We start from the raw sequence: 27,013 nt of genomic DNA on the forward strand, positions 1-27,013 counted from the left end.
ATAAAATTAATTCAGACACATCTTTTTATTCGTGTCAGTTTTATAATTATAGATTTTTGATATAAAATTTTATATGTATATATTTTTAACAAATCCATAAATCTAACACTAAAGATTGCCAATAAGTCTTACATGCATAATCTGAAAAAAATGACATTGCCTAGAAATAGACTCTATTTTTTATAAAAATAATATTAAACAATTTATTAACCTCCGGATCAAGAAAGTGTCATATAAAAAATATATTTAATATAAATAAAAGAACAAAAATATCAAAGATTGAATATATATTATTATATTATAATTTTAAAAAAAAAAAACAGCTAACAAAAAACATGTTCGGTTCTTTTATTCGAAGGCAGCACTGTACAACATATTTTAATTCTAAGATTTTGAGTTCATTATATTATTACCTTCTTCTTCTTCCTTCTCTTTGCCCTAAAAAATAAAAACAAAACAAAACACAAAATTTCATCTCTCTTTTTTCCCTCTTTCTCGTCTCTCTGCGGTGAGTTTTGTTTTTCTTGCTCCGATTCACAACATTTACTCTTCCTTGTCTCCGCCCCATCTTTTTCTGTTTTTGTTCTAAGTTTCTTCAATTTGCTCTTCTGGAATTCGATTTGATTTATTTTTGCGTACCCAATTCGTTAGCGGGTTTCGAAATCTTTTGGTTTTCCGTCTGGTTTAATCATTGTCTTTATTCGTTGCCTCTCCTCCCGTACAAAGGGAAGGTCGCCATTGTCACGTCGAGAGAGATCTATCTGCGAGATTGATCAAGCTCTTCTTCTTTTTTTTTCTCAACCATCTCATTGGGTTAGTTATTTTGGGGGAATAAAAAGTTTTAATTGTTCTATCATCGTTTTTTTTTTTCTCATCATCAGTTCTGGGGTAGGGGAAGACATAATCCCATTGAAAAAAATACTTTTTGTTAGAGGTGGGGATCATCATCATGATTTTAGAGAAGATAAAAAGTTTTTTTTTTTTTCGCCTATGTGTCAACATCATAAGCTTTAAAACTGTTTAAACTAAAACAGATAAATTTGACTTGAAACATTTTCTTGCAGGGAAGTGTTATTTGGGTGGGAGAGAAAGATAGATTTTGACTTCTGACAATTCATTAGTCCATCAGAGGTCGGGCTGTCAAGTTTTGACAGCCCGAGTTTGAAGAAGAACCTTCCAGGTAATTTAACACCATGTCCCATACACGCGTTTTAAACATGTGTCTGTCTCTCTCTGTGTGTGTGTGTCTCTCCATACTTATTACAAATCTATCTCGTCTTATATAACAGGGACTTGTTTTTCTATTATTGAGATTGGTCTGCTGCTAGATTTTGGAGTATATTTATTTTTGGACAATCATGGGTTCTTTGTCTGGGATCATCCAACGGCCACTTGTTGCTGCTGCTGCTGTTATAGCCGCTTCTGTCTCTGCTGATGTCTCTGAGAGGTTCTCATCTCTTAGATCACTAGTTCGAGGTTCTGATTCAGAGCAGATTGCTACTGCTTCAGTGTCTGGTTCTGTTCAGGACGATAGCTCCTTATGGGTTTCTCAACTCTCAGCATCCAAGCTCTTGGATTTATCCTTTTTGTCGAGAATTCGTGTTCCTGTACCAAGTGTTGATCTCCTAGCTCCTAATCCGTGCTGTGATCTCGCTCCTTCTCTTACTTCTCTGTCTGCTCTTCGTAGTGTTTATCAGTCTGCAGAATTGGCTAAGGCATCGAAACCATCAGCATTCACAATCGGGGCTTCGCTTGTGGTTCCTGATGTTTCATATAGATGGCATTTGCCTGAGACTAGTGCAGTCGATGTGTCTGGTTCCTCTAGCTGTGCATTGGAGAAGAATAGAACTGTTGTGGTTTTGCTTGGATGGCTTGGATCAAAGCAGAAGCATCTTAAAAAATATGCGGAATGGTATACCTCAAGGGGTTACCATGTCATCACATTTACTCTTCCCATGAATGAGATTATGAGTTATCAAGTTGGAGGAAAAGCAGAGAAGAACATTGAGTCGCTGGTTAATCACTTGGCTGATTGCTTAGATGAAGAGCAAAACAAAAATCTCGTCTTTCACACCTTCAGCAACACGGGGTGGTTAACGTGAGTTCTATCTATATCTCCGGGTTTCTTTCATGTGTTTACATTGCTGTTTTACATTTAACTCAGATCTATTGCATATGCAGATATGGAGCCATTTTGGAGAAGTTTCAGAAGCAAGATTCATCATTGATGGGAAAGGTTAAAGGTTGCATAGTGGATTCAGCTCCTGTTGCTGCTGCAGATCCTACGGTAAGCAATGGTTCTTGCATTCATAGCTATGTTTACGCGGTTTTTAGATTTCTGCACTCTATTCGTTTGAACTTTCTTTTTATAGATTTCTGGATACTAATTTGGCTTGTAAAAACAGGTATGGGCATCAGGTTTCTCAGCTGCGTTCTTGAAGAAGAACAGTGTAGCCACTAAAGGATCTGCAAGCTCATCATATGAGTCAAACGTTGGAACACAAACTAACGGTATAAACTTCTCCCAGCCTAAACCTGCCGCAACAGAAACTGCTTTGCTTTTGGTCCTTGAAAAGTTCTTTGCGGTGATTCTAAATCTTCCTAAAGTAAACAGGTAGCAAACTCTAGCTTTTCATCAAACACATTCTTTCATCCAGTTCCTATGATTTCACGCTAACAAAGTCACGCAATCATATTATTCACAGGAGACTCGCAGATGTTCTAGACACTTTATCATCAGCACAACCAAGATGTCCACAGTTGTACATTTACAGCTCTGCAGATAGGGTTATACCTGCGGAACAAGTTGAATCATTCATTGTAGAGCAGAGGAAAGCAGGACACGAGGTCCGAGCTTGCAACTTCATATCTTCACCTCATGTAGATCATTTCCGGAGTAACCCAGAACTGTATACAGCTGAGCTTAACCATTTCATGGACAACTTTGTCCTTTCTTGCTGCCACCATTCTTCATAGCAACTTCCACAAGTGTTGTTGTTGCTAATTTTTTTTTGTTGTTCTTTTCAACCCTATACACAGAAAAGAAAAAGTTACTAATTGATGATTCTTTTGGTTTGGATTGGTGGTATATAGATTTCACATCTAGTCCTTTGTAAATTGTTGGATTATGTACATTTAGGAGATTGAAGATTCAACAAAGTGATGTCCTTTGTATCGGAATTTTTGTTAATTTGTTCAAGGAGGGTTGTTGAGACGCAAATCATAAAGTTTTTGACACTTTTCTGTAATTTTCAAAATTAAGAGGGATCAGAATCGTAGTTTTTTTTACAATGAAACGCTGGTACGTCAACGATTGCGTTTGATCGAAAAAAACACAAACGCAAAAGTGTGGTTTGCGTTTGAAGCGGCGGAGATCGATCTGGGATTTGGGTCGAGATCTTTTTTTTTCCCTTTGCCGTATTGTGTCATTTTGTGGAACTCGAACCTCTCATTCTCTCATTTTTTTTTTTCCAATCTCTTCCTCTTACGTAAGAACCCTAACGAAGTCGAAGATTCTCTGGTAGATCTATCTTGATTCGATTCGATTCTTCCTTTTTCCCGTCGCTATTGAAATCGAACGAAAGAGGTGAAGTTCTTACTAAGTCAGAGGTATATAACAGAGAGAGGGAGCTATGGATTTGGATCAATGGATTTCCAAAGTTAAAGATGGTCAGCATCTTTCTGAGGACGAGCTTCAGCTTCTTTGCGAATACGTAAGTCATCTTCTCTTTACTTGCTTTTCTCTTCTGAATGGATTAATGTACCTGCTGAGTCGATTGAGGAGGCGTAGAGCTTTCTTCTTTTGCCGATGTTCTCTACTTTAGTGTATCTGTATATCTTGATGGAACGTGACTTCGAATCTGGTCTTTAATTACCCTCTGTGTAGTGATTTTAGGGTTTTTCTTCTTTTTATTCAAGTATTCAACCATGGATGTATTCGGATATGATTTTTATGTCCTCCTTTCTCAGCGATTGATTGTAGAGTAGCCAAGATTGCATAACCAGAAGATGATGTTTGTAATGTTACAGGTGAAAGAAATACTCATTGAGGAGTCAAACGTACAGCCTGTAAACAGTCCTGTCACCGTCTGTGGTGATATCCATGGCCAGTTTCATGATCTCATGAAGCTTTTTCAGACTGGAGGTCATGTTCCAGAGACAAATTACATATTTATGGTACAGAGTTTTTCTTTTTTTGTTGTCTCTCTTATTTGACATTATACACATGCAATCATGATCGATCTGCTGTGAATTTCGTAGGGGGACTTTGTGGACAGAGGTTACAACAGCCTTGAAGTCTTCACTATTCTTTTACTTCTTAAAGCTAGGTAAGCTGTTCATAAATGTTCCGGGACTCCTGTTATAATAGAATCTTGCCTTTGATTTACCGTTGTTCGTGCTTTTCTTTGTGCTTAATACAAATGGGTTATAGTGTATTAAGCAATTAATCTTGACAATTGTTTATCTTTCCTTGGAAGAGATATGCTCTTTCACTATATGTATATATATATATATGTTCTTTTGGAAGATGTTGGGGAATATATATTTCTAGCTTTCTTTGCTGTGGGTATGGAGTTGTTTTTTAATTCTTTTGTATTCTAATGTGTAGACATCCAGCCAATATTACACTTTTGCGTGGAAATCATGAAAGTAGACAGCTAACGCAGGTATGTGTTATTCTGTTCCTTTACTATCTATTCTTGTGCTTTTCAAGCAGCAGTAGGAGGTAAGTAATTTTGATTATCTTCTGGTTGTTATAGCAGGGTTTTGAAAGTTCTGATTTTATACATGTGGCAATGCCATGTCAAGTTAGCTAAGATGCATTTTATGTGAATCGAGTATTGGAAAGCTAATTTCAGAAGGTGCTTCATATAGTGCCAGTCTTTTTTTTTTAGCATGTGTGTTCTCCTTATAGCTCTTGTTGTATCTTCATCCCTAAACTGTTGAATCTCTTAGTTGATACATATGCTTTTAAGGCAGAAAGTTTAGCGATAATTGTATTTTAACGCACTCCTGAAAAACCTTTGCGAAGATTAATTTTTACAATTAACCTCTGAATGCAATTCGATTATAGATTCCTTTAATCTGTGGATAGGATGATCAAAATATTTTTACATGGATTGTTGACATTGGATATTCCGTTGTAATACATAACCATTTATGCTGTCTAGGTGTATGGATTCTATGATGAATGCCAAAGGAAGTATGGTAACGCTAATGCGTGGCGATATTGCACAGATGTTTTTGACTATCTTACCCTGTCAGCTATTATAGATGGCACAGTGAGTTATTTTGTTCTGCAGTTTGGCATTATCGTTGATAACGCATAAGTAAGCTTTATGCTATACTAATATAATGTTTGCGTCGTCTAGGTTCTATGTGTTCATGGTGGCCTTTCCCCGGATGTTCGGACAATTGATCAGGTTAAACTCTAATATTAATGTTTTTGGCTTTCACCTGTCAAGTATGCTTCTAGCTCAGCAAGTTATTAAGGTCATCCACTCACTCTTCATCTTATTGTGGGCACTAGATAAGACTGATCGAGCGAAATTGCGAAATTCCTCATGAAGGGCCCTTTTGCGATCTTATGTGGAGCGATCCTGAAGATATTGAAACATGGGCGGTTAGTCCACGTGGAGCTGGTTGGCTTTTTGGATCCAGGGTTACCACTGAGGTATGTTTTTTCCTCTCAAAATAGTAAATTGCTACTGTAACTAATAAATCAATTTCACATCTCTGATATTTGGGTTTGGCTTTTTGTGCAGTTTAACCATATCAACAAGCTAGATCTAGTATGCCGCGCCCACCAGCTTGTCCAAGAAGGTCTTAAGTACATGTTCCAAGATAAAGGCCTTGTAACTGTGAGTGTCCTGCGTCTTATGAATTGACATCTTTTATACTGGGCGTTTTGAAACTCTGCTTAATGATGTTCATTTTTGGTTATTTTGGTAAGGTGTGGTCTGCACCTAATTACTGTTACCGCTGTGGCAATGTTGCGTCTATATTGAGTTTCAATGACAACATGGTGAGCCATCTCTTTAATCTTATCTGATTGAATACTCTTATCTTCTCTTTTCATGCCATGCCAGCATCTCTTTGTAAGTAGAGGGTATTTTAATGCTTCAGTTGTTATATTAAACATGCACACACACTTGTTTATCTGCTATAAACTTCTTCAAGTAACGGGGTTTTAGGAGGGTTATAGAAATAAATATGGAATAGATAAAGTATGTGCGCATATAGATAAAGTATGTGCGCTTAGTATTCGAATAGCTGCTTTTGTCATGGATCGTAGTTTTCTGCATTGTCAATGGGTAAAAATGATTAAAGTTATTGAGATATTTTGTGTAAACCAGGAAAGGGAAGTGAAGTTCTTCACAGAGACAGAAGAGAACAACCAAATGAGGGGGCCAAGAAGTGGAGTTCCGTATTTCCTATGAAGAATCAACACATTATTATATTTGCTGTGATGATAAAGATGATGATGATGAAGCCATTGCTACCATTGGCAATATGTTCAGTGTTGAAAAGGTTAATATATAATTATATATATATATTATCTACTGATGGGTTTCACTTACTTCGATTATTTTTGTCCTCCTCTAGGTTACATTTTCCATGTGAAATTTATTAGTCCAACACTTTGGTAATAGTTTTTAGTCGTTTTGAGTCTTTTGCTCATGTTTCCCTTTTTTCCCCAAATCTTTCTTCTGTATGCTTTTTTCTATTTGTTTTCATTGTTCACTTACACTGTTTCCTTATGCTGTTGTTGTGAAGATGACATTAATTCTTAAAATAATTAAACATAGTTACAAATGGGACACTGTCGTAATATAAATCAATACCTGTTGGGCTCTAGCTATTTTATTCATTCCTGCGCTTTTGTTGTGATACGGCTTTCAGATCTTTAATCAGGGTTTGGTAAGCAATAACTATTGACGTCTCCTCAGTTCTTCTTCCTTTTATTGTCCTTGTCGTGTTGGAGGATCACTGGAGCTGCCGGTATACAAAACCACCACTCTCTCAATGGTTCCGTGCTACCTCTCTGTGTCCGTGAGTATCTTGCGAACAGCTCAACAAACACCACCGAAAACAAGTAGCGTCTCGGAACAAAAGCCATCATCGTCGCTGTAACCACAATCACAATCACAAATCACAAACTTCTCCCTCGCATGAAATGAAATCACGGTTAAACACAAAGTTCGGAGAAGCATTTGTGTTGAATATAAGACGCCACGCAGACCTGAGGGGAAAGCGAGAATAACAAAGCTAGTAACTTGAGAAGAACTATGTTTGCGTCTTGAATGTTTGCACACCTATAACGCCAGAGACTGAACTGGAGAAGATTTTCGTACGCATTGCATTTGTCAAACTGAAAGCCGAACTATATTTTTGTTTTTGTTATTTTTTTTGGTTTGTTTGTCAACAACTTCTTATGAATTCCACCATTTATTATTATTTTTTTATGTTTGACAAAAAAAAAATTATTATTATTTTTTATTTATATTCAAATATGTCAACTGATAAATTGTATACAAATAGGATAATCATTCTATGCATGAACAACTTTAGTACCCAAAAAAAAAGGTTATACTTTTGTAAATATTTAGTTTTTTACACATCAAACTTTTGTGGATTCACTAACAAATAAAAATAAATTTTTGTCTGCCAGTTGTCTCAAGGGTTGATACCTTCTCATACGGGATAAAAGCCATAGTGACTATGTAACACTCATTGTGGGTATGAATGTACTCATAACTAGGATTACTAAATTATAAATTCTTGTATTTTTAAATAATAATTTTAAATTTATTTAGTTTTTCAATTCTCAATTAATTAACTTTTGTCTAATTAATTTAGAATGTTGTTTAGAATTTTTTTCTTCTTCTTAATAAAGTTTATAATCTAATTACATTAAATTTGTAGATAGAATATAAAATTTTAGATTTGTTTTGTTCTCTAGAATTAAACAGAGGTATATGCCTATATAATATGTTAGTGTATATTTTTATGTGTATTTACTTTTTTATTTTTTTTTGAATACTAAGAATGTGTTATAGTATGTATAATATTTTGTAGTTCATATACTAAATAATTTATAAGTTAATTTTCAAAACTATGATTACAAATCAATAGTACTGTATATATGAGATAAACTAATAATTTTAGTGTTGGTTCTATAATCCAAACCCGTCATGCTAGGTGGGTCAGGTAACATGTTCAAATATTTTTAATCCGTAAAAATTCATCATACGAAACCCGTGAAAGTAAAAATTAGTTTTAAATACGTAATAAAAGTAAAAATAAATCTCTGAGCAAGCAATATCTTTTATATTTTATTATTATTTCTTGAATAAGATATCAAATTGAATGGTAAATATGTTTGGTACCTTTAAAAATCCAGTTAGTTTTTTTGAATGATTGTTTAAATTCAAAATTATGTAGAACAATTACACCAAAATTAATGGCATTTGGTCCTATAACAGTTAACTGAATTTATGTAAAACACTTAGTTTCTACAAACAATCTGAATTGAATGGAAAGTTTATTACCTATAAAGAATTTTCTTCTCAAAATCACATTTTTTCTTTAATTATATAACATTTTTTTATTAAGTAGGACCATCTGGCTAAAGACTACCAATCAGGCATAAAAAACCACTTGGTTATCGTGAGGCTATCATAATTAAAGACACAAAATCTGAGTTCAATATATAGGAAGATATGGCATTAAAACAAAATTACAGGAAACAATATAAATTTTATAGAGTTTTTTTTAAAAAAATAATTAGATTCTCTAAAATAATTATTCATAATCACCTTATTATTTTGATTTAATTTTGGGATTCTAGCTATCACATTAACTATCTTTTGTTATAAATTGTCTAATTTGGAAACTAAAAAATTATATTCATAAGTTTGACAAAATATATATATATATATATATATATATATATTCATAAAAGATTTTAAGTGTAATTACCGATTTTTTTTATTAGATATGTTTCTTATTGTCAAAAAATAATAAGAAATCTTGTTTTCAAACTTATTTAGGATGAGAAATCTTGTTTCCAAAAATAGAAATTTAATATTAATTAATTAAATAAAAAACAAATTAATAATTAATGTCAATGACATGATTGTAAATAGATATGAATTTTAGGATTATTTCATAAATGTCTCCAAAAATGTATACATAGATATAAGGATAATGTATTTTTAGTCCAATAATATTTAAATCAAATATTTTTATATTCCAATGAAAAATATAAGATATTAAACTTCCGTATAAATATAAATAAGGTATTTTTAAGCTTTTCCTAAATTAATATTGTCGTAATTTATTTTGATAGCTGGCAGTTTTGTGGATCATTAGGCTCTCTCAGATGTGGTATTCAATTTTGAGGACTTTTGTATCCAATGATTGACAAAATTATCCATTCGTGAAGTATGACCAGTTATTACGATATTAAATGATTAAACTTTACTGATGATTTGTAATTAAGCAGAACTATTAAGTCTAAGCGAAAGTAGATTCCACCATCTAATTATTACTATTATTTATTTATATTCAAAGATGTCAACTGATAAATTTTATTAGTATTACAAATAGGATTAATCATTCTATGCACGAACAAATTTAGTACCAAAAAATGTTATATGTTTGTAAATATTTAGGTTTTTACACTTATCAAAACTTGTCAATTCACTAACAAATCAAATTTTATGAAAATTCAATTAGCAAATAAAGAGATTTTTATCATTTCTTATCCTTTAAATAATCATTCTCACATATCCCTCACTATATCTCAAATCCTAAAATCTAGAAGATTCATCTAATAGTATCATCAAAAGAGATCGGATAACTTAATCAGATAAAAGATTATACCTACTAGATCTATCTAATAGTAATCAAAAGATCTTAGATTCATGGATTTACCTTACAGGGATGAGATCGTAAAAGAGAGATCGTGAAAAGATATTGAAAAAAAAGAAAAAGTGCATTTATATGCCCAGAATTTTCTGGAAACCTAACTTAGAATGGGCTTGGTGTCGACCCATTAAATCATGGCTCATTATTAAAGGAGTAGTCAGTTTTGAGTTTTTTTTTTTCTTTATTTTTTTGGATAATGGTAATTTGTTAAAAAAACTACGCTTACAGCGTATGGACCATTCTAAACCAGATGTGGTGGTGGTTGTGGTGGTAGGGGTGGTTGGGATAAAGGTAATATATGTAATTAATACATAAAATATATAGTATATAATGTTTATATGGTTAGTATGGTTAGTGGGTGAATTATAATTTTTTTTTTAAAATTTGTTAAAAATACCCTTTTTGATATACTCTATTACCCTTTTTCAAAAATACTCACTTTTTTCGCCAGTTTTATTTTTGCCTTCCTTTAATTTTTAGTGACCATTTTACCCTTAGATGAAAAATAGTTTATTCAATAAAAAGAAAAACAAAATTTTCCGGCCAAAAGAATTTCCGACATATTTTCCCGCCCAAAAAATTTTCGAAAAAATATATCTAAAAAGTTTGTACAAGCGTTTGTTTTTTAATGGATATATAAAATATATCTAAAATCAACTTATTTGTAAATATTGTCTAAAACCTATTAAAAACCTATTAAAACCTCTTATGTAACTAATATATTTTGTAATCATAAATAAAAATAATATATATTTATGAAAATAAAATGTTTCATGGATTACATTTGTTGTTTAAGAAAAATTATAAAAAAATTATGTTTAAAAACCAAAAAAGAAGCAAAGATTGAAAATTTGTTAGAAATACCCTTTTTCAAAAATACGCTTTTTGGCCATTTTTATTTATGCCCTCCTCTAATTTTTAATGACCATTTTACATTTACTTTAAAAATATTTTAATCAATAAAATGAAAACCAAAATTTTCCCGTCAAAAAATTTCCGACACATTTTCCTGCCAAAACAAAAATTTCAAGACAACCTTTTAAAAACCTTGTAAATTTTTACAAGATTTTTAAAGTTTTAAAAGGTTTTTAAAGTTTTAAAAGGTTTTTAAGAAGTTTTTAAAAAGTTTTTGAAAGGTTTTAAAAAGATTTTTAAAAGGTTTATATAAGTAGAAACCTTATAAAAACATTATAAAAACCTTATAATAATCTTTATAAGAACTTTGTAAATGCCTTTAAAAATCATTTTAAAAACATTTTAAAAATATTGTATAAGGTTTTTAAAAGGTTTTAATAGGTTTTTAAAAGTTATAAATTTCAACATCTTTTGTGGGAAAATCTAATTCCATAATTTTGGCCCAATTTTTTTTCATTGTTTGGTGGGAAATTTTTGATTTTGGCGGAAAAAGTATAGTTTTTGGCGGAATTTTGTTTGGATTGTGGTAACTGTACATTATTGCTTTCACTCAAAAATGGTGATTTAGTCATTTTGTACATAACGAAGCGTAGTTTTAAAAATAGTTAACATGGATGAATATTTTTTAAAAGGAGTATTTTGAGAATGCTCCAAAAAATTTCAATTTATATTTGTATTTTTAAATAGTAATTATCTTAAAATAAGTATTTAAAACTTTGAAATTCAATAATTACAATTGGTTGACTATATTGTATTACTATATATCTGCAAAATTGAATATTAGTAAGTAGTTTTTTACATTAAATATTGTTTTTACGGTAGCTCCTACTATAGTTGAGTCTTTGTTAATGATGATGTTAATGGTACTCGGTGCCATAGACGGATTTGCGTGTAACCGTTTTTTTTCTTTTCTAGTAAATTATAGCGGCCTTTGACCCTTTGGCATTCACCAAAAAAAGTAGTTTTATAATTTATTTATTGTCAACAAATTTTTTTATTGTAGAAGAAGATAAATTATATGTCAAAAATGTGAGAAAAGCATAAAAATTAGTTATGCTCTTACCCAAAAAATTTGGACGATAAAATTTTTAAAAGAGACTAGTTATGGGATATAAAAAATGTTACGGGTAGGGACGAGAAGAAATATGACGGGATATGGCAAGACGGGATGGGACGAGATGTCTTTGCTAAACTAAAATAATTACGTGTAGATTATATATGTGCAATAGTCCAAACTAAAGCAAAATTAAAATATGATATTTGAATTTAACACCTTTTAATCATAGCGCTATCACTTAAAAACTGCAAAACGATCATTGTATATATGTTACCGTGCAAAGGATTAACGATATCTAAATAACATACTTATCTAAATATGTTTTAGTATTTACCATGTAAGTAAACTAAATATATTACTTAACACTATTTTTAATTTTGTAATTATAAAAAATATATAAACCAAAATATTTTATGAATATACATAAATAAATTACAACGTGTGTCATTTCGTGTGCTGTAAAGCACTAGTTTCATTGCATTTATTAATTTTTTTTAACTAACTTCTTTTAAATTAATTGATTGGACGATAGACGACGCTTATCCGCTTTAGAGGTTGGAATTAAAATAAATCAGGTGCTAGACCGGCGGACGAGCGGTTCTCGATACGGTTAACAACAAACCGGAGAAAACCAGAACTGGTATAATTACAAAACCCTTGCCAAGACTCGCCTCCAAACTGAAGAAAACCCTTATACTTATCTAGTTCTCTTACTTCTCTTCTTCTACCTTTTAATCAAGGTTTTGGTAATCAATATCTTTTTATTGAGAAGTGGGAAAGGTGTCGTTGATGAACAAATCAACGGCTCAGAATCAATGGTATTAGGTAATTGAATAAATCATAAAAATATTAACCTGGTCAATGTTTTAATAATCAGACAAACTTTGAGAGGTAATTTTTTTTTTTTTTGACAATGAAGAAGCGATCATCAACAGAAGAGACGAGAGAGTGTGTGAGATAGAGACGAAATGGGTTCATCACCAAACGACGCCGTTCTAGAATCAGCCCGTCCCTTTCTCCGAGGAGAGCTAGAGAAGATCGATCCGAAACTCCCGTCGTTGATCGCCGTCCTCAAAAGCGTCGGTGCCGGCGAGTGTTGGCACAAACACGGAAGCTTCTTAGATCACCTGATCGACATCTACAAGATCCTCAAGCTATGGAAAGCTCCTGAATCCGTCTGCCTCTGCGGTCTATTCCACTCTGCTTACTCCAACTCCTATGTCAATTTAGCCATCTTCGATCCTTCAACTGGCCGTGACGTAGTCCGTGATCACGTCGGCGAAGCTGCCGAGTCGTTGATTCATCTCTTCTGCGTTGTTCCTAGACAGACTCTGATTCACGACGATCTTTTGTTTAAGTACTCTGATCGTGAGCTCGTTGAGCATCTTGGTTGTTCAGAGGCTTCGTTGAGGAACGCAAAGGAGAAAGGGGTTTTCGATGGGGATGAAGAGTGGAGGAAGAAGGTGAATGGTTTGGTTCCTGAGAACGGTGTTGCTGTGAAACATATATCAAGACAGGTGAAGAAATCGTTGTTTCGAGGAGAGTCATTGGTGTTTTCTTGTTGATGACTATGGCGGATTTTAGTGATCAGCTTTTTGGGTTTCAAGATGAGCTCTTCTGTAACCATGATGGGAGGCTTGAGTTTAGAGGGAATAACGTGGCTGCGTTATGGCCTGGGAATGGGAAGCCTGGGCTCTGGATGAATTCGAATTCGAGGATGGGAGCGATTTTTAGTTTGATTGTGAGAGAAGAGGAGATTTTGATGGAGGAGAGGAGAAGGGTTTCTGGTTCTGGACTTGTGTTGAGAAAAGAGAGAGATGAGGATATTGAGCTCGTGGTGCCTCCAGTTTTCAGCTTCTGTACCAAGGTATGGTCCAGCCCGGCTCAAAATATTTGAGGTCCCTGAGCTGAAAAATAAAAAATGGTTTTTTTTTCCTGTAACTTTTGAGGTATAATTTTTTTTGGATTCAGTAAAGAAAAAATGCAAAAAAATTCATGGACCCAGAACTCTAGCACCTCCCGCACATGTGTAGAGCCGGGCATGGGTCCAGCTACTAAAAGTGGTGTTCTTTATCTAGTTAAGCTAAATTTGTTTTGTTTCATCGTGTCTAGGATTGTACCTTCTTTAATTTAGTAGCTTTCACAATTCATAAAGAGACTTGGTCATAAAAGAAAGATGAAAGCGAACATAGACTGAGAGTTTTAGTTACTATCAGAAATTTAACTGTTACTTGTGTTGTATCTAGTTAGCTGGTTTTTTTCATGTCTAGATCATTCTGGTGTCTTCGTTTGTAACCTACGGTTAAGATGCTTTCATGATATGACAGTTTTAAAAAGTGATTATTGGTAGGAAACTTCATTATCAAAGAGCAGTGTCTCAAGATTTTCAGTTGTTGTCAAGGGTATAATTAAGCTTGTTGTTGATAGCCACATACATGTAATGGACCAGGTATTGGATGCAAAAGAGCAGATAGAAGCAAGGGAGATGTACTGGGAAGTTGTGAGTAGTGACATCAGCAAAGAAGGGTACTTGGAGAGAGCAGAGGAGATATTGTTGGGTTGTATTGAGAAGAACCCATTTGTTGGAGAGCCACATGTGTTGTTGAGTCAAGTGTATTTGGGAAAGAAGAGATTCAAAGAAGCAGAGATAGAGGCAGAGAAAGGGCTTCTCCTGCTCTTGCAATGGGGAAGTCCTTGGGACAAGAGGATGTCATGGGAAGGTTGGATTGCTTGGGTTAGAGTTCTTCTCATGAAGTCACAGGATCAATCTTGGCCTGATGTTTCTTGGGGTATCTTGAACTTAGGCCTTGTGCGCTAATAAGATTATTGGTTCACAACTTCCACATCCTTAATAGTGTTTAATAAGAAAAGGGTAATAAAGGAATCGATGTATGTAGGTCAAGTCTTCTTGGCATTGGTATATGTGGTATATGTGAAATGTTAAACCTCTCGGTCACGTTTAAGAGTATTGTTTCATCCAGAAAAGTCATCAGCATCCCTTTTTCATCTCAGCAAAGATAAAAATTTCCTTTGGATCAAGAGACTAGCTAATGTGAGAAAGACATGTTGTCAAGGGTCTCCTTGGGTCTCTAGTCAGTGTCATCTTTCTTTGCAATTATATTGGTCAATGAGTTCTCTTAATCGTTATTTGCATTACGCTGTGCTGCCTCAAATGCCTTACGTGCTCTTTTAATCGCAGCCTCTAAAACCAATCTGCATACAACGATTAACCTGTGGAAGACTCAAGACTGTCATTATCTTAGTACACATAATTCAGATCATATATATCCAAAGTCTCTTGTTAGAAGAATTTGTTTGCTAATTCAAGGCCACAAATAAAAAGCTTATTTTCACTTTTGTTGTGAGAGAAGATAAGCTTTTGTTGTGAGATAGACATAAAAGTGCGTTAACCGAGAAAAAGATTACTTCACATTGGAAATGAACATAAGAGGAAACAAACATGAAGACTGTTTGTTCACTGGAAATGGGCATAAGAGGAAACAAAAAATGAAGAATTTAATGTTATACATCCAGTATGAAAATATTTATTATTTTGTCACACATTACATCATCATACATTTCGTTATGATGACATGTTGCAGTAGACAAATAAAAATGAATTACAAATACACAATCTAGTACAGACACAAGTCACGATGAATAGTTACTGTATTTGTAACATACAATAACTACGACAAATAATTCTACTTATATCACGTTATAATCTCCCATTTCATTGTGTTTTATTTTAAGAAATTGTATTTTTTTTTTCTTAAGTTAAGCATTAGACATTCCACAAACTCTATTCTAAACCAAGTATTAATTTATGTAACCAGTTTCATTGCATTTTTTTTTTTTTACTAACTTTTGTTAAATTAAGTGATTGGATGATAGACGACGACGCTTATCCACTTTAGAGGTTGGAAATTAAATTAAATCAAATCAGGTGCGAGACAGGCGAACGAACGGTTCTCGATACGGTTCACAACAAACCGGAGAAAACCAGAACTGGTATAATTACAAAACCCTTGCCAAGACTCTCGCCTCCAAACTGAAGAAAACCCTTACACTTCTCTTCGTCTTCCTTTCCTTTTTTTTTTCTTCTTCCCATTTTGTTCTACTGTCGCCGTAAAGGATATTTCAAAGGCGGTAGTGGCGGCGATGGCGGATCTTCTACCACCTCTCACGGCGGCACAAGTCGATGCTAAGACTAAAGTCGATGAGAAAGTTGATTACTCCAACCTCCCTTCCCCTGTTCCCTATGAGGAACTCCACCGTGAAGCTTTCAGTTCAGTATATCCTATATCCCATTTCCGATCTATATTTTTTTTAGTCTTATTTCTTTTCTTTTGGTTCCGTTAGAACTTAATTTTGCATTTCTCGGATATCTCAATTCGTGGGTTTCTTTGATCTGTGAGATCAAATGAGTGTGGCTTTTGAGTGCATTGTATTGTTCTGTTAGAGATTTAGCTCTCTTCTTGTTTGTATTGGATAAAGTCGACCACTTTAGGGTATTATCTCGTTTCTAATGAATCATTTCAAGGTCTTTGGAGATTTATATACAGTAGAAACCGATATAATGTGTTTAAGACTTGCTCAATTGATCCGGATTAGAATCTGTTCACCGTGTTTACCTGCCTCGGAGTTGGTCCAAATCCATTTCTCAGATAGAACTAACTGACAACGGCTTATAGTCACATCAAGTTTTTGAACTCTTATTAGCTGCTTCTAATCTCTTTCAAACCATAGATTTGTGATCCATACTGCGTTCTTTTTATGTTTTAGTCATATGGAAATCTTGAGTGTCTCTCCTAATGGTTGCTTACTGTTTTGATGTCAGGTTTTAGCATTTTGATTTTACTTTTCTTGGTTTCTTAACTGGTTTGATTTTGCTTTGCAGTGTCTTTAAAGGCGGACAATTTTGAGGGTTTACGCTTCGACTTTACCAAGGCGTTGAATCAAAAGTTTTCTCTCAGTCACAGGTAATAAGATTATGTTTATAGCTATTGGTAAGGACATGGTTCTATTTGTGTTCTTCACTAAGTATGTATATTGATGTTTAAACAGTGTAATGATGGGGCCAACAGAAGTTCCTTCTCAGTCCGCTGAAACAATCAAAATTCCAACTGCCCATTATGAGTTTGGTGCCAATTATTTTGAGCCAAAGGTAATTTTTTTGGTAATCAGCTGTTTTGATATTCTTATTGTCATGAAAGAGATGAAAATGACAAAGTTAATATGCAGTTGATGCTTATTGGAAGGGTTATGACTGATGGTAGACTAAATGCGAGATTGAAAGCGGATTTAACTGATAAGTTAATTGTGAAGGCGAATGCTCAGGTGAATACCGCAACTTTAGACAATTTGTTTAATCTGTGGTGTAGCTGGATATTACGTTCATTCTCTCTGTTATATTGTGTTTGTCATCTTTGTTTACTTTCTTTGCCAGATAACAAATGAGCCACATCTGTCACATGCAATGTTCAACTTTGATTACATGGTAAGAAAAATCTCTATATTACATAACTTCCTCTCCTTTTGATACACCTTGGTTATAGTATTTGGTTCATCGAATTTCGAATCTCTTTTCTTTTTCTCACATTTATGTAGGGATCAGACTACAGAGCCCAGCTTCAGCTTGGAAACAGTGCTCTAATTGGAGCAACTTATATACAGGTAAGTTGGAGTTGTCCCGTGCTATAGCTGAAACTTTATTGATTTCTCAGTGAGTAGTCAAATAGATAGGGTGTACCCATCTCTGAATGTTTAACCTTGTACTGTTTTCCTTGAGTCATCTAGCTGTGACATAGATGATAGAAGAACCTCGAGTCGTTCTTTTGTCATGCTTTGGGTCTGTGGTTATAGTAATATTTATCATTTAACCGTGGGCAGTCGTTCGTTTGATCAGTAAAATAGTAAAGCTTTTTAGGATGGTACATGTAAGCATATTTCTTATTACCTGTGTATTGGCTCTTTCTATTCACTACACTCTCATAATTTTTTGTACAGAGTGTTACAAACCGTCTATCCTTGGGTGGTGAAGTTTTCTGGGCTGGTGTGCCTCGAAAGTCGGGAATAGGCTATGCTGCTAGATACGAGTCAGATAAAATGGTAGTTCTTCTCAGTTGATTTATAAGATAGCTCACTGTTTATCACTTCTCTTTTTATTTCAAGCTATTTATAAATTGAGAGGTTCAAAAACTCAGTTTGTAGAATGTAGATAAGATTTTTTTATTGGTGAACACTCTCAGTTTATATACCCATCACATTGAGAACTTTTCTTTAACAGGTTGCCACTGCACAAGTTGCTAGCACCGGTGCTGTTGTTATGAACTATGTTCAGAAGATTTCAGAGAAGGTGATGTACCGTTGTCATTTGATTGCATCTTAAAACTTTGTAGAGTAGAGAGATAAATCATTGACATAATCATTATTTTCCGTGAATCATGACACATTATCAGGTTTCACTTGCCACTGATTTCATGTTCAACTACTTTTCAAGAGATGTTACAGCTAGTGTTGGGTATGACTACATTCTTAGACAGGTAAGTAATGTTGCCATATTATTCTGGACTGTAAGTGAATTGAAAAACAAAGCAACAAAAGAACATTCAAAATCCGTATAGTTAAAATAATCTGGCTTTGTTTTAGGCTCGTGTGCGGGGAAAAATCGATTCCAACGGAGTTGCATCCGCGCTCGTTGAAGAAAGATTGAGTATGGGACTCAATTTTCTTTTGTCTGCAGAGGTACACAATGATCTATCTTTACTTAATTATATATCCACTATTCTTGTATTAACAGTAAGTAAAAGGATTTGCCTTTAAAACTCTGTGGTTTTGTTTTGTTTGATTCAGCTGGATCACAAGAAGAAGGACTATAAGTTTGGTTTCGGATTAACAGTTGGTTAAAGGACCGGATATAAAAAACCGCAGACAAATAAGCCTGGCGCACAGATCAGACTGCAGCAGTAGTGGGTTTGAAGCTGCAGGATTTCGGTTAAATTAAATTCTATTTCATCAGTTTAGGCTTTTTTTTTGGCAAAGTTGAACAAAACCAGAGGGGTTAATGTTGTGTTGTTTATTCCGAGGTTTTAGGATCCGTTTCCAAGAACATTTTTATAAAAGAAAGAAGAAGCAAATGAGTTTTTGTTTTTACTTCCTTTGCTTTAAGATCTCTTTGTGAACTTCCGAGAGAGAGGTGTATCGTTTTCCTTTTCCTTTTCCATTGAACAAAACATCGAATTCATTTTTTATTTTTCCTCGTTCATTATCTGTCTGCTTATTTGCTGTAACATTGGCGTTACAAGAAGATATTGAACTTGAATCTAAGAAGTAGTAGCAACAAAACTAAACTGTCGCTGCAATTAAAAAAGCACTGGTCACTGGGAGTGGACATGGAAATATAAGACTGGTCGAGAGAGGTTTTAGACGTGGGAATAAAAGATGGGCCGAGAGACGTCATGGTGGGCCGAGCAAAATGTGAATTTTTTTTTGAACTTCAGAAGATTGAAAGTGTACACTGTACGATAGGGGTTAACTCATCAAGTCGTACCATCATCATCTTTCTTCGTCGTAAACCGCAACATTTGTGAAGAAGAAGGACAGATTCTGAGAGCAAACCAAAAAAAAAAAAAAGCCCTAAATGAACAGTGGCGTCTTTCATCTCTAACTCGCTTCTTCCTTGGTACTGTTTCCTTCCCTCCATTTTCCCCGATTTCGAGCTCTGTTTCTTCTTCTTCCTTTACTTTTTGTTTTGGTATTTTTTTACTTTTCTTACTTTTTTACTTCATCGTGTAGGTTTTTACGTATCCAAATCCCGCCATTGATTTTTAATATCCCGCCCATTGCTTGATTCCTTCCATCTATGGCTTTCTGGGTTGCTAAAATAGTTTCCGATTACACTGAATAGGGTTTTCGTTTCATCCGATTTTTTCGTTTCGAGAGTAGTGTCGCCAAGTCAGCAACTTTACATCATTTCGAAAATCAAACTTATTTTTTGATGCTTTTTGTTGATTTTTTTTACTTTTTGCTTAGGGTGATGCTTTGTTTTCGAATGTTAGTTCAAATGGTGGGTGTATTATATAGCTCCGGAGTAGTCTTATTTGATTCTACATAATGGCTTTGTAGTGGTTGGTTTCATTTTGGAGAATTAACACCATTCTTTTGCTTCGCAGGCTGATTCGGTTTCTTAAGAGACCTAGTGCTGATCTTACGATGGATTCTGCTATTGAAATTAGTTCAGGTAGTGATAGTGATGACGAGGTTATTAGGCCAGTTAGGTCACCGCCTCAAACCAGGGCAAATCCCCCATGGCTAGCTGGTACAGTTTTTTTGACAATATCCTTTGTCAGTTTCTGTCTTTCTTTTGAGATTGGTTTTGGTAGCTTTATGGAGTAAATCGACAATGATGCTGTGTTCTTTTCCTTGCAGGCAGGAGAACGTTTCCTCGAATGATTTTACCTACAGTGGATAGTCATCCTAGGGCTGAGATTACAAATCAGGCTTCTCGCAGTGGTGCTTCAAGTGATACCCCTCGGCTTGAAGTCTCTAAGCCTTTAACACTAACAGGGAATAGTCATGCTATTGCTGAAATTCCAAATCAGACTCCTCGCAATGGTGCCTCAAGTGATACCTCTCTGCTTGAAGTCTCTAAGCCTTTAACACTAACAGGGAATAGTCATGCTAGGGCTGAAATTACAAGTCAGACTCCTCGCAATGGTGTCTCAAGTGATACCTCTCGGCCTGAAGTCTCTAAGCCTTTAACACTAACAGGGAGTAGTCATGCTAGGCCTGAAGTTACAAATCAGGCTCCTCGCAATGGTGCCTCAAGTGATACCTCTCGGCCTGAAGTCTCTAAGCCTTTAACACTAACAGGGAATAGTCATGCTATGGCTGAACATACAAATCAGGCTTCTCGCCATAGTGCCTTGAGTGAAACTTCTCAGCCTGGAGTCTCTAAGCCTTTTTCAGGGAATGGGAACACTGTTAACTCGAGAATTTCCAATGCATCTGGTGCTGACTATGAGAGACTGCCGTCTCAGCAAGCTCTTAAAAGAACCCTTCCACCCTCTTTTAACCCCCCTCCCATTCCTTCCAGAAGCGACCCTAACAATACAAGTAACGCTAGTGGGAGTCGCTTTAGCTCGGATTATAGTCGTCCAGCTGTGTCACCTGTACGCAACAAGAGCACCTTTGGTGATCATGATAGTGCTGACTATGAGAGACTGCCGTCTCAGCAAGCTCTTAAAAGAACCCTTCCACCCTCTTTTAATCCCCCTCCCATTCCTTCTAGAAGCGGCCCTAACAATACAAGTAATGCCAGTGGGAGTCGCTTTAGCTCGGATTATAGTCGTCCAGCTGTGTCACCTGTACGCAACAAGAGTACCTTTGGTGATCATTATAGTGGAGCCCATGCTGAGATAGGAATCCATCGTGGCATGAATGGGGTTAGGATCCTGCCTCCATCTCTGAATCATGGAACGTCGGCTTCTGTTTCTCATCTTGCTGGTTCAAGTGATCCAGTGCACAGGTTTGGCATTGATGAAGATAGGAATGCTAATAACGATGAGAGGCTGGTCTACCAGGCTGCACTACAGGTATTCATCCTCAAGCCAACCTTTCTTATAATGGACTTCAACATTTAGCTGTTCTTTTGTGCGTGTATGTCTAGTTCGGTTCTTCTTAGTTGGATTGGGCGGGTTCGACTCTATGAAATCTTCTTGAATGGGTTATCCGCTTGTTGTTTACTTCCCTGTTAAAAAGCTGGCTGAATATTTCCGGGTAAAAAGACTTTTGGTGTTCTATGATTTACCTCCGAATAATGAGTAGGTAGTTCGTGTTTCCCCGTGTACCAGCTTAACAATATGCTAGGTCTTTTGAATCTCTTGATATGATTGTAATAGTGAATATGGAGCAATACTGGACTCTAAATCTGGCTCATTTTATTTTGGTTAAATATTTGTCAGAGATTCGTGGTGCATTACTAGTTATATAAGCGTCTGTATGTCTAATTGATGTTTGAGTCATACTACTATGCTGAATCTACTCAATTTTATACTCCGTATCTTTAATTAATAATGAGCTGCATTCTTTTTCTCAGTTTTGAGGAATAATGATAATTTTGATCATTGACTTTCTATGTAGCATTTATTTTTCGATTTTAAGCTGGTGCATTATAAATGTGTTGAAAGCTCAGTTTTGTTCCATTATCAACCTGGTATTAATTGGCGTGTTAGTTGCAGTTTTGATAATCAAGTACTTTAATCCTGCAGGGTTTGAATCAACCCATGACCGAAATCGATCTACATCCTGGTATACTTTCAGTTCCTCTTATGAGGCATCAGGTATTAGCATGTTTTAAGTTTCCATTTACTGGCCATTGGTATTGGTTTGTGTACTAATTACTACTGGTCTCCAGAAAATTGCGTTGGCATGGATGTTTCAGAAGGAAACGAGAAGTTTGCACTGTTCAGGAGGGATACTAGCAGATGATCAGGTCACATTTGATTAAATATCTTGACCAGTTAATATATGTGATACTGTTAGTTTGCTACGTGGATATTTACCTCAAACTATGTAACGTCTATTCTGTAGGGACTTGGTAAGACGGTCTCGACGATTGCTCTTATCCTAAAGCAAAAGCTTGAGTCACAATTGAAGTCCAAAAGTTCAAGCAATCAAGAAATTGAGGCATTGGTCCTGGATGCTGATGATGAGTCAGACAATGCAAAGCATGAAAGTGGTAGTCATGTAAAACTAGAGTTCAAGGTTTCGAGTGAGCTCAAGGTTCTGAGTGCTGGTGGTAATGATGAGAATGGCGCTTCAGATATGGAGAAAGCCAAAGATGAAGAAGAGAATTCTTCAACACGGGCATTTAAGTGGAAGAGACCAGCTGCTGGTACATTAATTGTTTGTCCAGCGAGTGTTGTAAGGCAGTGGGCAAGAGAACTTGAGGAGAAGGTTTCTGAAGAATCCAAACTTTCTGTGTTAGTCTACCATGGTGGAAATAGAACCAAAGATCCTAATGAATTAGCAGAATATGATGTGGTTGTGACAACTTACGCTATTGTTACTAATGAAGCTCCCGAAAAACCTTTGGTGGATGAGGATGAGAACGATGAGAAAAATATCGAAAAATATGGTACTGCCTCTGGCTTCTCCAAGAATAAGAAACGGAAAGCCACGGCGAGTGCCAATAAGAAGAGTAAAAAAAGAGGTAGAAAAAACACTGACATTTTTTCTTCTGAGCCTGATTGTGGAGCTTTAGCAAAAGTTGGGTGGTTCAGAATAGTACTGGATGAAGCTCAGACAATAAAGAATCATAGAACACAAGTGGCAAAAGCCTGTTGCACTCTTCGAGCCAAAATGAGGTGGTGTCTGTCTGGAACACCAATACAAAATACGATTGATGATTTGTTTAGCTATTTCAGGTTTCTTAGATATGATCCATATGCGGCGTACAAGTCATTTTATAATACAATCAAGGTTCCAATTTCCAGAAATTCTCCCCAAGGTTACAAGAAGCTTCAAGCTGTTCTAAAGACTATAATGCTGCGCCGCACCAAAGGTACTGATCATAACCTTATTCTCTGTGATGGGTGGTTGAGCTGTTTATGATTGCCAGGACTTCACAGTCTGATTACTATTATTATTATTATTATTCAATGTTATCTCGACACTTGCTGATTTTATTAGCTCTATAATGTACTCTTTAACGAGAGTACCTGTTAGTTTATTGAAGCTGTCACCTGAGTTAGTCCACTGGTCAAGTGATTAATGAGACACCAATTCGGTCTTCGCATCTTTGTATTTTTCTTGTTCATGTGTATTATGATATTTTTCTTTGCTCCTTTTATGTCCTTACGTAGTTGTGCTGTAGTTAATGGTTTCTGCTAATTATTTACTGTTCTGCTGTCTATAGGAACATTGCTTGATGGAAAACCGATAATTAATCTACCTCCAAAGAAAGTTAATTTGAGCAAGGTAGAGTTTTCAGTGGAGGAGCGGTCTTTCTACAGGAAGCTTGAAGCGGATTCTCGTTCACAATTCAAGGTTCTCCTTTTCTTCCTCCACAAAGTATCTGCTCATTCTTGGTTTACAGTTGATGTGCAGTTTTTTGGAAAAGAAGATGCATTTGTAGCAACTAAATGTTTCATAAATGTGACCTTATTATGCAGCAGTTTTATTTGGAGTTGATGCACATGTTTCTGATTTTTTTTTTTTCTTGTCATTTATAGGTTTCTGCGAGAGAGCAGAAACTAGTGGTTGTACCCGATAAGATGATAATTCATTTTCTCTGCAGGCCTATGCTGCTGCGGGAACTTTGAGTCAAAACTACGCAAATATTCTTCTGATGCTTTTGCGGCTACGCCAAGCCTGCGACCACCCACAACTTGTTAAAGGATATAACTCGGAACCTGTTGGTAAAGTATCAGAAGAAGCAGCTAGAAGACTCCCTAGGGAGACTCGAATGAGACTGATCAATCGCTTATTAGAGTCATCATCTGCCATCTGCTATGTCTGCGATGTAAGTGCAGAGTAATTGAGATATAACATGTCTCAGGCTCACTATTCTCTAGTTCTTAGGTCTTGTCCTGACTATCTTGACTTATTTTTTTTGTTTCCTCTTTATTCGCAGGATCCACCAGAAAACCCTGTTGTTACGCTATGTGGCCATGTATTTTGCTATCAATGTGTTTTAGATTATATGAATGGCGATGAGGACATGTGCCCTGTACCGAGATGCAGACAACAGCTTGGGCATGATGTTGTTTTCTCTGAATCTTCTCTTAGAAATTGCATTACTGATGATTTAGGCTGTAGTTCTTCACATGATAAAGGTGTCGATAGATCAGTTTTTCTAAAAAGCGAGTTCAGTTCATCAAAAATCAAAGCTGTCCTCGATATCCTGCAGTCGCTTTCCAAACAAGACAGTCCAAACTCAGCACCGCGTGGTCAAATGCCTTCTTCCTCACAGCTACAGCCATATGATGACGACGATGTTACCATTGTAGAGCCAATGAGTCTTCACTCATCTTTACCTAGCCAGGGGGCTGTAAAGACGATTATATTTTCTCAGTGGACAAGTATGCTTGACTTGGTTGAGGTGTGTTTTCTTGAAAATGGTATAGTATTTAGAAGATTAGATGGCACAATGAGTCTAGCAGCAAGAGACACGGCCGTGAAAGAATTCAGCAAGAATCCAGATGTAAGTGATGTGAATATTTTAGATTATGTTTTCTCAAACAATTTACTAGTCGTTTCTCTGAAACATGGGATGTTCGTAGAGTATTGATATTGAAGCTCTCTAAAAGCGTGAAGATTACTAACAGGTAAAGGTGATGCTGATGTCTCTAAAAGCTGGAAACCTTGGGTTGAATATGATAGCTGCATGTCATGTTATTCTCTTGGACCTTTGGTGGAATCCTACAACCGAAGATCAGGCTATTGATCGTGCACATCGTATTGGACAAACTCGGCCAGTTACTGTTACTCGAATTACTGTAAAAGGTACCGTTGAGGATAGAATTTTGTCTCTTCAGGTAATCTCCAAACTCTATCAGCTCACTGTGGCTGGGTTTTGGGTTCCCTTCGGTTCCCTTTTAGATTTATATTTATGGTAGTTTTCAAGCTAAATATTAGATGGAGTTTTTATGGTGGAATATGAAGGCTTATGAATTTTGACAGAACGAGCATATCATGGTTGTATCTTTTTTATCAGGAAGAGAAAAGGAAGATGGTTTCATCTGCATTTGGTGAAGATAATGGTGGAAGCTCTGCAACACGTCTAACAGTAGATGATCTCAAATATCTGTTTATGGTGTAGACCACGCATAGACTTTTTACCGCCCTTTTAAGTAGGTTGCTTAGTACAACATATGGGAGATGAAGGCCAGAATTTTGATCAGGAAGAAAACTCTAGCTGCACTTGTATTTTGATTTGGCTCTTCTAGGACTTAATAGTGTTTTGGTTTCGAGAGGGTTTGAACCCAGTCTAGGCATTTTTGTGTTTCCAAGTGGCATCGATTGGAAACAGGCCATATGTAAATAACTAAATCTTTTCATGGTATATATCGCGTAGGAGTTTGACCTTAAATCTAAAGGATCTATTGCTGGATAATTTCAACTATTGGTACCCTTTTTGTTTAGTTTAGCATGAGAATCTGTTGTGTATTGCGAGCTCTCATGTACAATCTGGAAACATTAGTTTGTGAGGCCAGCCATATACCATGAAACGACTGATTGTATGTACATGGCTTTTTTCTTGGTTTAAAGCCGATGATTGGAGAGATACACCTAGCTGCTTTAGAGGAAGGTATATAAAATGAGAAATGCAGAAAATACACTCAAAGAACGGTTTTAGAACAAATGAAGGAGAAACTAAAGACGCATTGTAGGTGGAAGATTAGGTTGGAATCAAAGTTGTAAGATGACTGATTAGTGAAAACCAAGGTTATAGGTATATATATATATAGAGAGAGAGATACAGTGATACACACAAATAAGAGAACATGAGTGGAAACTGCAAAGAAAGGGAAAGTTTGGTTGTGTGTAAGAAACAGAGCCAGCTTTGGGATTCAAGATGATGAATCATTATTAGTGTTAACACAGTGGTTGAACCTTTTTGTTGATTAAATGCCCTGTGAAGGGGACAACATAGAAGACAATGGGACCCTATTTTTTTGTGTATGACTTTCTTCTTCCCTTTCTCTTTTGCCCTTTAGTCATTTCTCTTTTTTTCCATTTTTCACCAGAGGGTTTATTTTTTATTTTCTATTTTTATTGTGTTAAAAAATTTCGCTAGAGGTTGATAGTGATTTATTGGTATGTGAATGCACGTGCTTCTCGTCGGTTAGTGCTCTGCTAATTTTGATCTCTTGTGTTTTTTTCTTCTTCAAGTTACAGTGTGAATAGAATTGACTGTGTTTGTTTAATTTTTCAAGGTATATACAACGGCTAAGTAATATCATAGAAATAGTCAGATATTTTGTAGAAAGAGATAAAAAAATTCTGACAATTTTAGAGGTACAATTCTGGGCTTTTTCATCCATGAATCAACTAGATTGTGTCCTCGGTTTTGAAGTCTACTGTGGTTATCATGAAACCCAC

The 27,013-nt window shown here is 35.5% G+C and overlaps 4 protein-coding genes and 1 pseudogene across 10 annotated transcripts; all 5 read left to right on the top strand.

Annotated features, from left to right (window-relative positions):
• The first annotated feature begins 354 nt into the window (after positions 1-354).
• LOC104765871 (uncharacterized) lies at positions 355-3,220 on the top strand. 2 transcript variants are annotated; one of them, XM_010489653.3, is made up of 6 exons: positions 355-508; positions 1,065-1,180; positions 1,290-2,098; positions 2,182-2,287; positions 2,406-2,614; positions 2,706-3,220. In XM_010489653.3, the coding sequence occupies exons 3-6, from the start codon at positions 1,359-1,361 to the stop codon at positions 2,974-2,976; spliced, it is 1,326 nt and encodes a 441-aa protein (XP_010487955.1). In that variant the 5' UTR covers positions 355-508; positions 1,065-1,180; positions 1,290-1,358; the 3' UTR covers positions 2,977-3,220. The 2 variants fall into 2 exon arrangements, with proteins under 2 accessions (XP_010487955.1, XP_087357833.1); XM_087501707.1 differs by having other exon boundaries at positions 358-813.
• Positions 3,221-3,317: 97 nt separating this feature from the next.
• Positions 3,318-7,539, top strand: LOC104765872 (phytochrome-associated serine/threonine-protein phosphatase 1). 2 transcript variants are annotated; one of them, XR_763933.3, is made up of 11 exons: positions 3,334-3,713; positions 4,030-4,176; positions 4,261-4,328; positions 4,610-4,667; positions 5,172-5,282; positions 5,373-5,423; positions 5,531-5,674; positions 5,766-5,861; positions 5,954-6,025; positions 6,357-6,531; positions 6,904-7,539. XR_763933.3 is itself a non-coding variant. In XM_010489655.3 (10 exons), exons 1-10 carry the CDS (start codon positions 3,633-3,635, stop codon positions 6,438-6,440), a joined length of 912 nt encoding a protein of 303 aa, XP_010487957.1. In that variant the 5' UTR covers positions 3,318-3,632; the 3' UTR covers positions 6,441-6,816. The 2 variants fall into 2 exon arrangements, 1 of the variants encoding a protein (XP_010487957.1); XM_010489655.3 differs by lacking the exon at positions 6,904-7,539 and having other exon boundaries at positions 3,318-3,713; positions 6,357-6,816.
• A 5,241-nt stretch (positions 7,540-12,780) lies between these two features.
• LOC104765873 (uncharacterized) lies at positions 12,781-14,890 on the top strand (annotated as a pseudogene). Its single transcript, XR_015590945.1, has 2 exons — positions 12,781-13,772; positions 14,355-14,890. The product of XR_015590945.1 is annotated as an uncharacterized LOC104765873 (transcript).
• Positions 14,891-15,807: 917 nt separating this feature from the next.
• LOC104765874 (mitochondrial import receptor subunit TOM40-1) lies at positions 15,808-19,060 on the top strand. Its single transcript, XM_010489657.3, has 11 exons — positions 15,808-16,193; positions 16,806-16,887; positions 16,973-17,072; positions 17,150-17,245; positions 17,355-17,405; positions 17,516-17,581; positions 17,915-18,016; positions 18,195-18,263; positions 18,367-18,450; positions 18,557-18,652; positions 18,761-19,060. Exons 1-11 carry the CDS (start codon positions 16,067-16,069, stop codon positions 18,812-18,814), a joined length of 927 nt encoding a protein of 308 aa, XP_010487959.1. The 5' UTR covers positions 15,808-16,066; the 3' UTR covers positions 18,815-19,060.
• A 310-nt stretch (positions 19,061-19,370) lies between these two features.
• LOC104765875 (helicase-like transcription factor CHR27) lies at positions 19,371-26,000 on the top strand. 4 transcript variants are annotated; one of them, XM_087501863.1, is made up of 12 exons: positions 19,475-19,589; positions 19,703-19,973; positions 20,080-20,225; positions 20,336-21,501; positions 22,177-22,248; positions 22,323-22,400; positions 22,499-23,471; positions 23,826-23,956; positions 24,207-24,431; positions 24,543-25,112; positions 25,237-25,446; positions 25,626-26,000. In XM_087501863.1, exons 3-12 carry the CDS (start codon positions 20,120-20,122, stop codon positions 25,728-25,730), a joined length of 3,636 nt encoding a protein of 1,211 aa, XP_087357989.1. In that variant the 5' UTR covers positions 19,475-19,589; positions 19,703-19,973; positions 20,080-20,119; the 3' UTR covers positions 25,731-26,000. The 4 variants fall into 4 exon arrangements, with proteins under 4 accessions (XP_087357988.1, XP_087357990.1, XP_087357989.1 ...); XM_087501865.1 differs by having other exon boundaries at positions 25,237-25,414; XM_087501862.1 differs by lacking the exon at positions 19,703-19,973 and having other exon boundaries at positions 19,371-19,589.
• Positions 26,001-27,013: the final 1,013 nt, after the last annotated feature.

This window comes from Camelina sativa, chromosome 19 (genome assembly GCF_030686135.1).
Source record: "Camelina sativa cultivar CO46 ecotype springtype chromosome 19, ASM3068613v1".
Classification (NCBI taxonomy): domain Eukaryota; kingdom Viridiplantae; phylum Streptophyta; class Magnoliopsida; order Brassicales; family Brassicaceae; genus Camelina; species Camelina sativa.

Coding starts and splice junctions, on each gene's coding strand:
- LOC104765874 (XM_010489657.3), top strand. CDS start 16,067: ATGGCGGATCTTCTACCACCTCTCACGGCGGCACAAGTCGATGCTAAG. Junction 16,194..16,805: donor ACTCCACCGTGAAGCTTTCA/GTTCAGTATATC, acceptor TTTGCTTTGCAG/TGTCTTTAAAGGCGGACAAT. Junction 17,406..17,515: donor TGTTCAACTTTGATTACATG/GTAAGAAAAATC, acceptor ACATTTATGTAG/GGATCAGACTACAGAGCCCA.
- LOC104765875 (XM_087501862.1), top strand. CDS start 20,120: ATGGATTCTGCTATTGAAATTAGTTCAGGTAGTGATAGTGATGACGAG. Junction 20,226..20,335: donor AAATCCCCCATGGCTAGCTG/GTACAGTTTTTT, acceptor TTTTCCTTGCAG/GCAGGAGAACGTTTCCTCGA. Junction 22,249..22,322: donor TTCCTCTTATGAGGCATCAG/GTATTAGCATGT, acceptor ACTGGTCTCCAG/AAAATTGCGTTGGCATGGAT.
- LOC104765872 (XM_010489655.3), top strand. CDS start 3,633: ATGGATTTGGATCAATGGATTTCCAAAGTTAAAGATGGTCAGCATCTT. Junction 5,424..5,530: donor ATGTTCGGACAATTGATCAG/GTTAAACTCTAA, acceptor TGTGGGCACTAG/ATAAGACTGATCGAGCGAAA. Junction 5,675..5,765: donor GATCCAGGGTTACCACTGAG/GTATGTTTTTTC, acceptor CTTTTTGTGCAG/TTTAACCATATCAACAAGCT.
- LOC104765871 (XM_010489653.3), top strand. CDS start 1,359: ATGGGTTCTTTGTCTGGGATCATCCAACGGCCACTTGTTGCTGCTGCT. Junction 2,099..2,181: donor AGCAACACGGGGTGGTTAAC/GTGAGTTCTATC, acceptor TTGCATATGCAG/ATATGGAGCCATTTTGGAGA. Junction 2,615..2,705: donor AATCTTCCTAAAGTAAACAG/GTAGCAAACTCT, acceptor TATTATTCACAG/GAGACTCGCAGATGTTCTAG.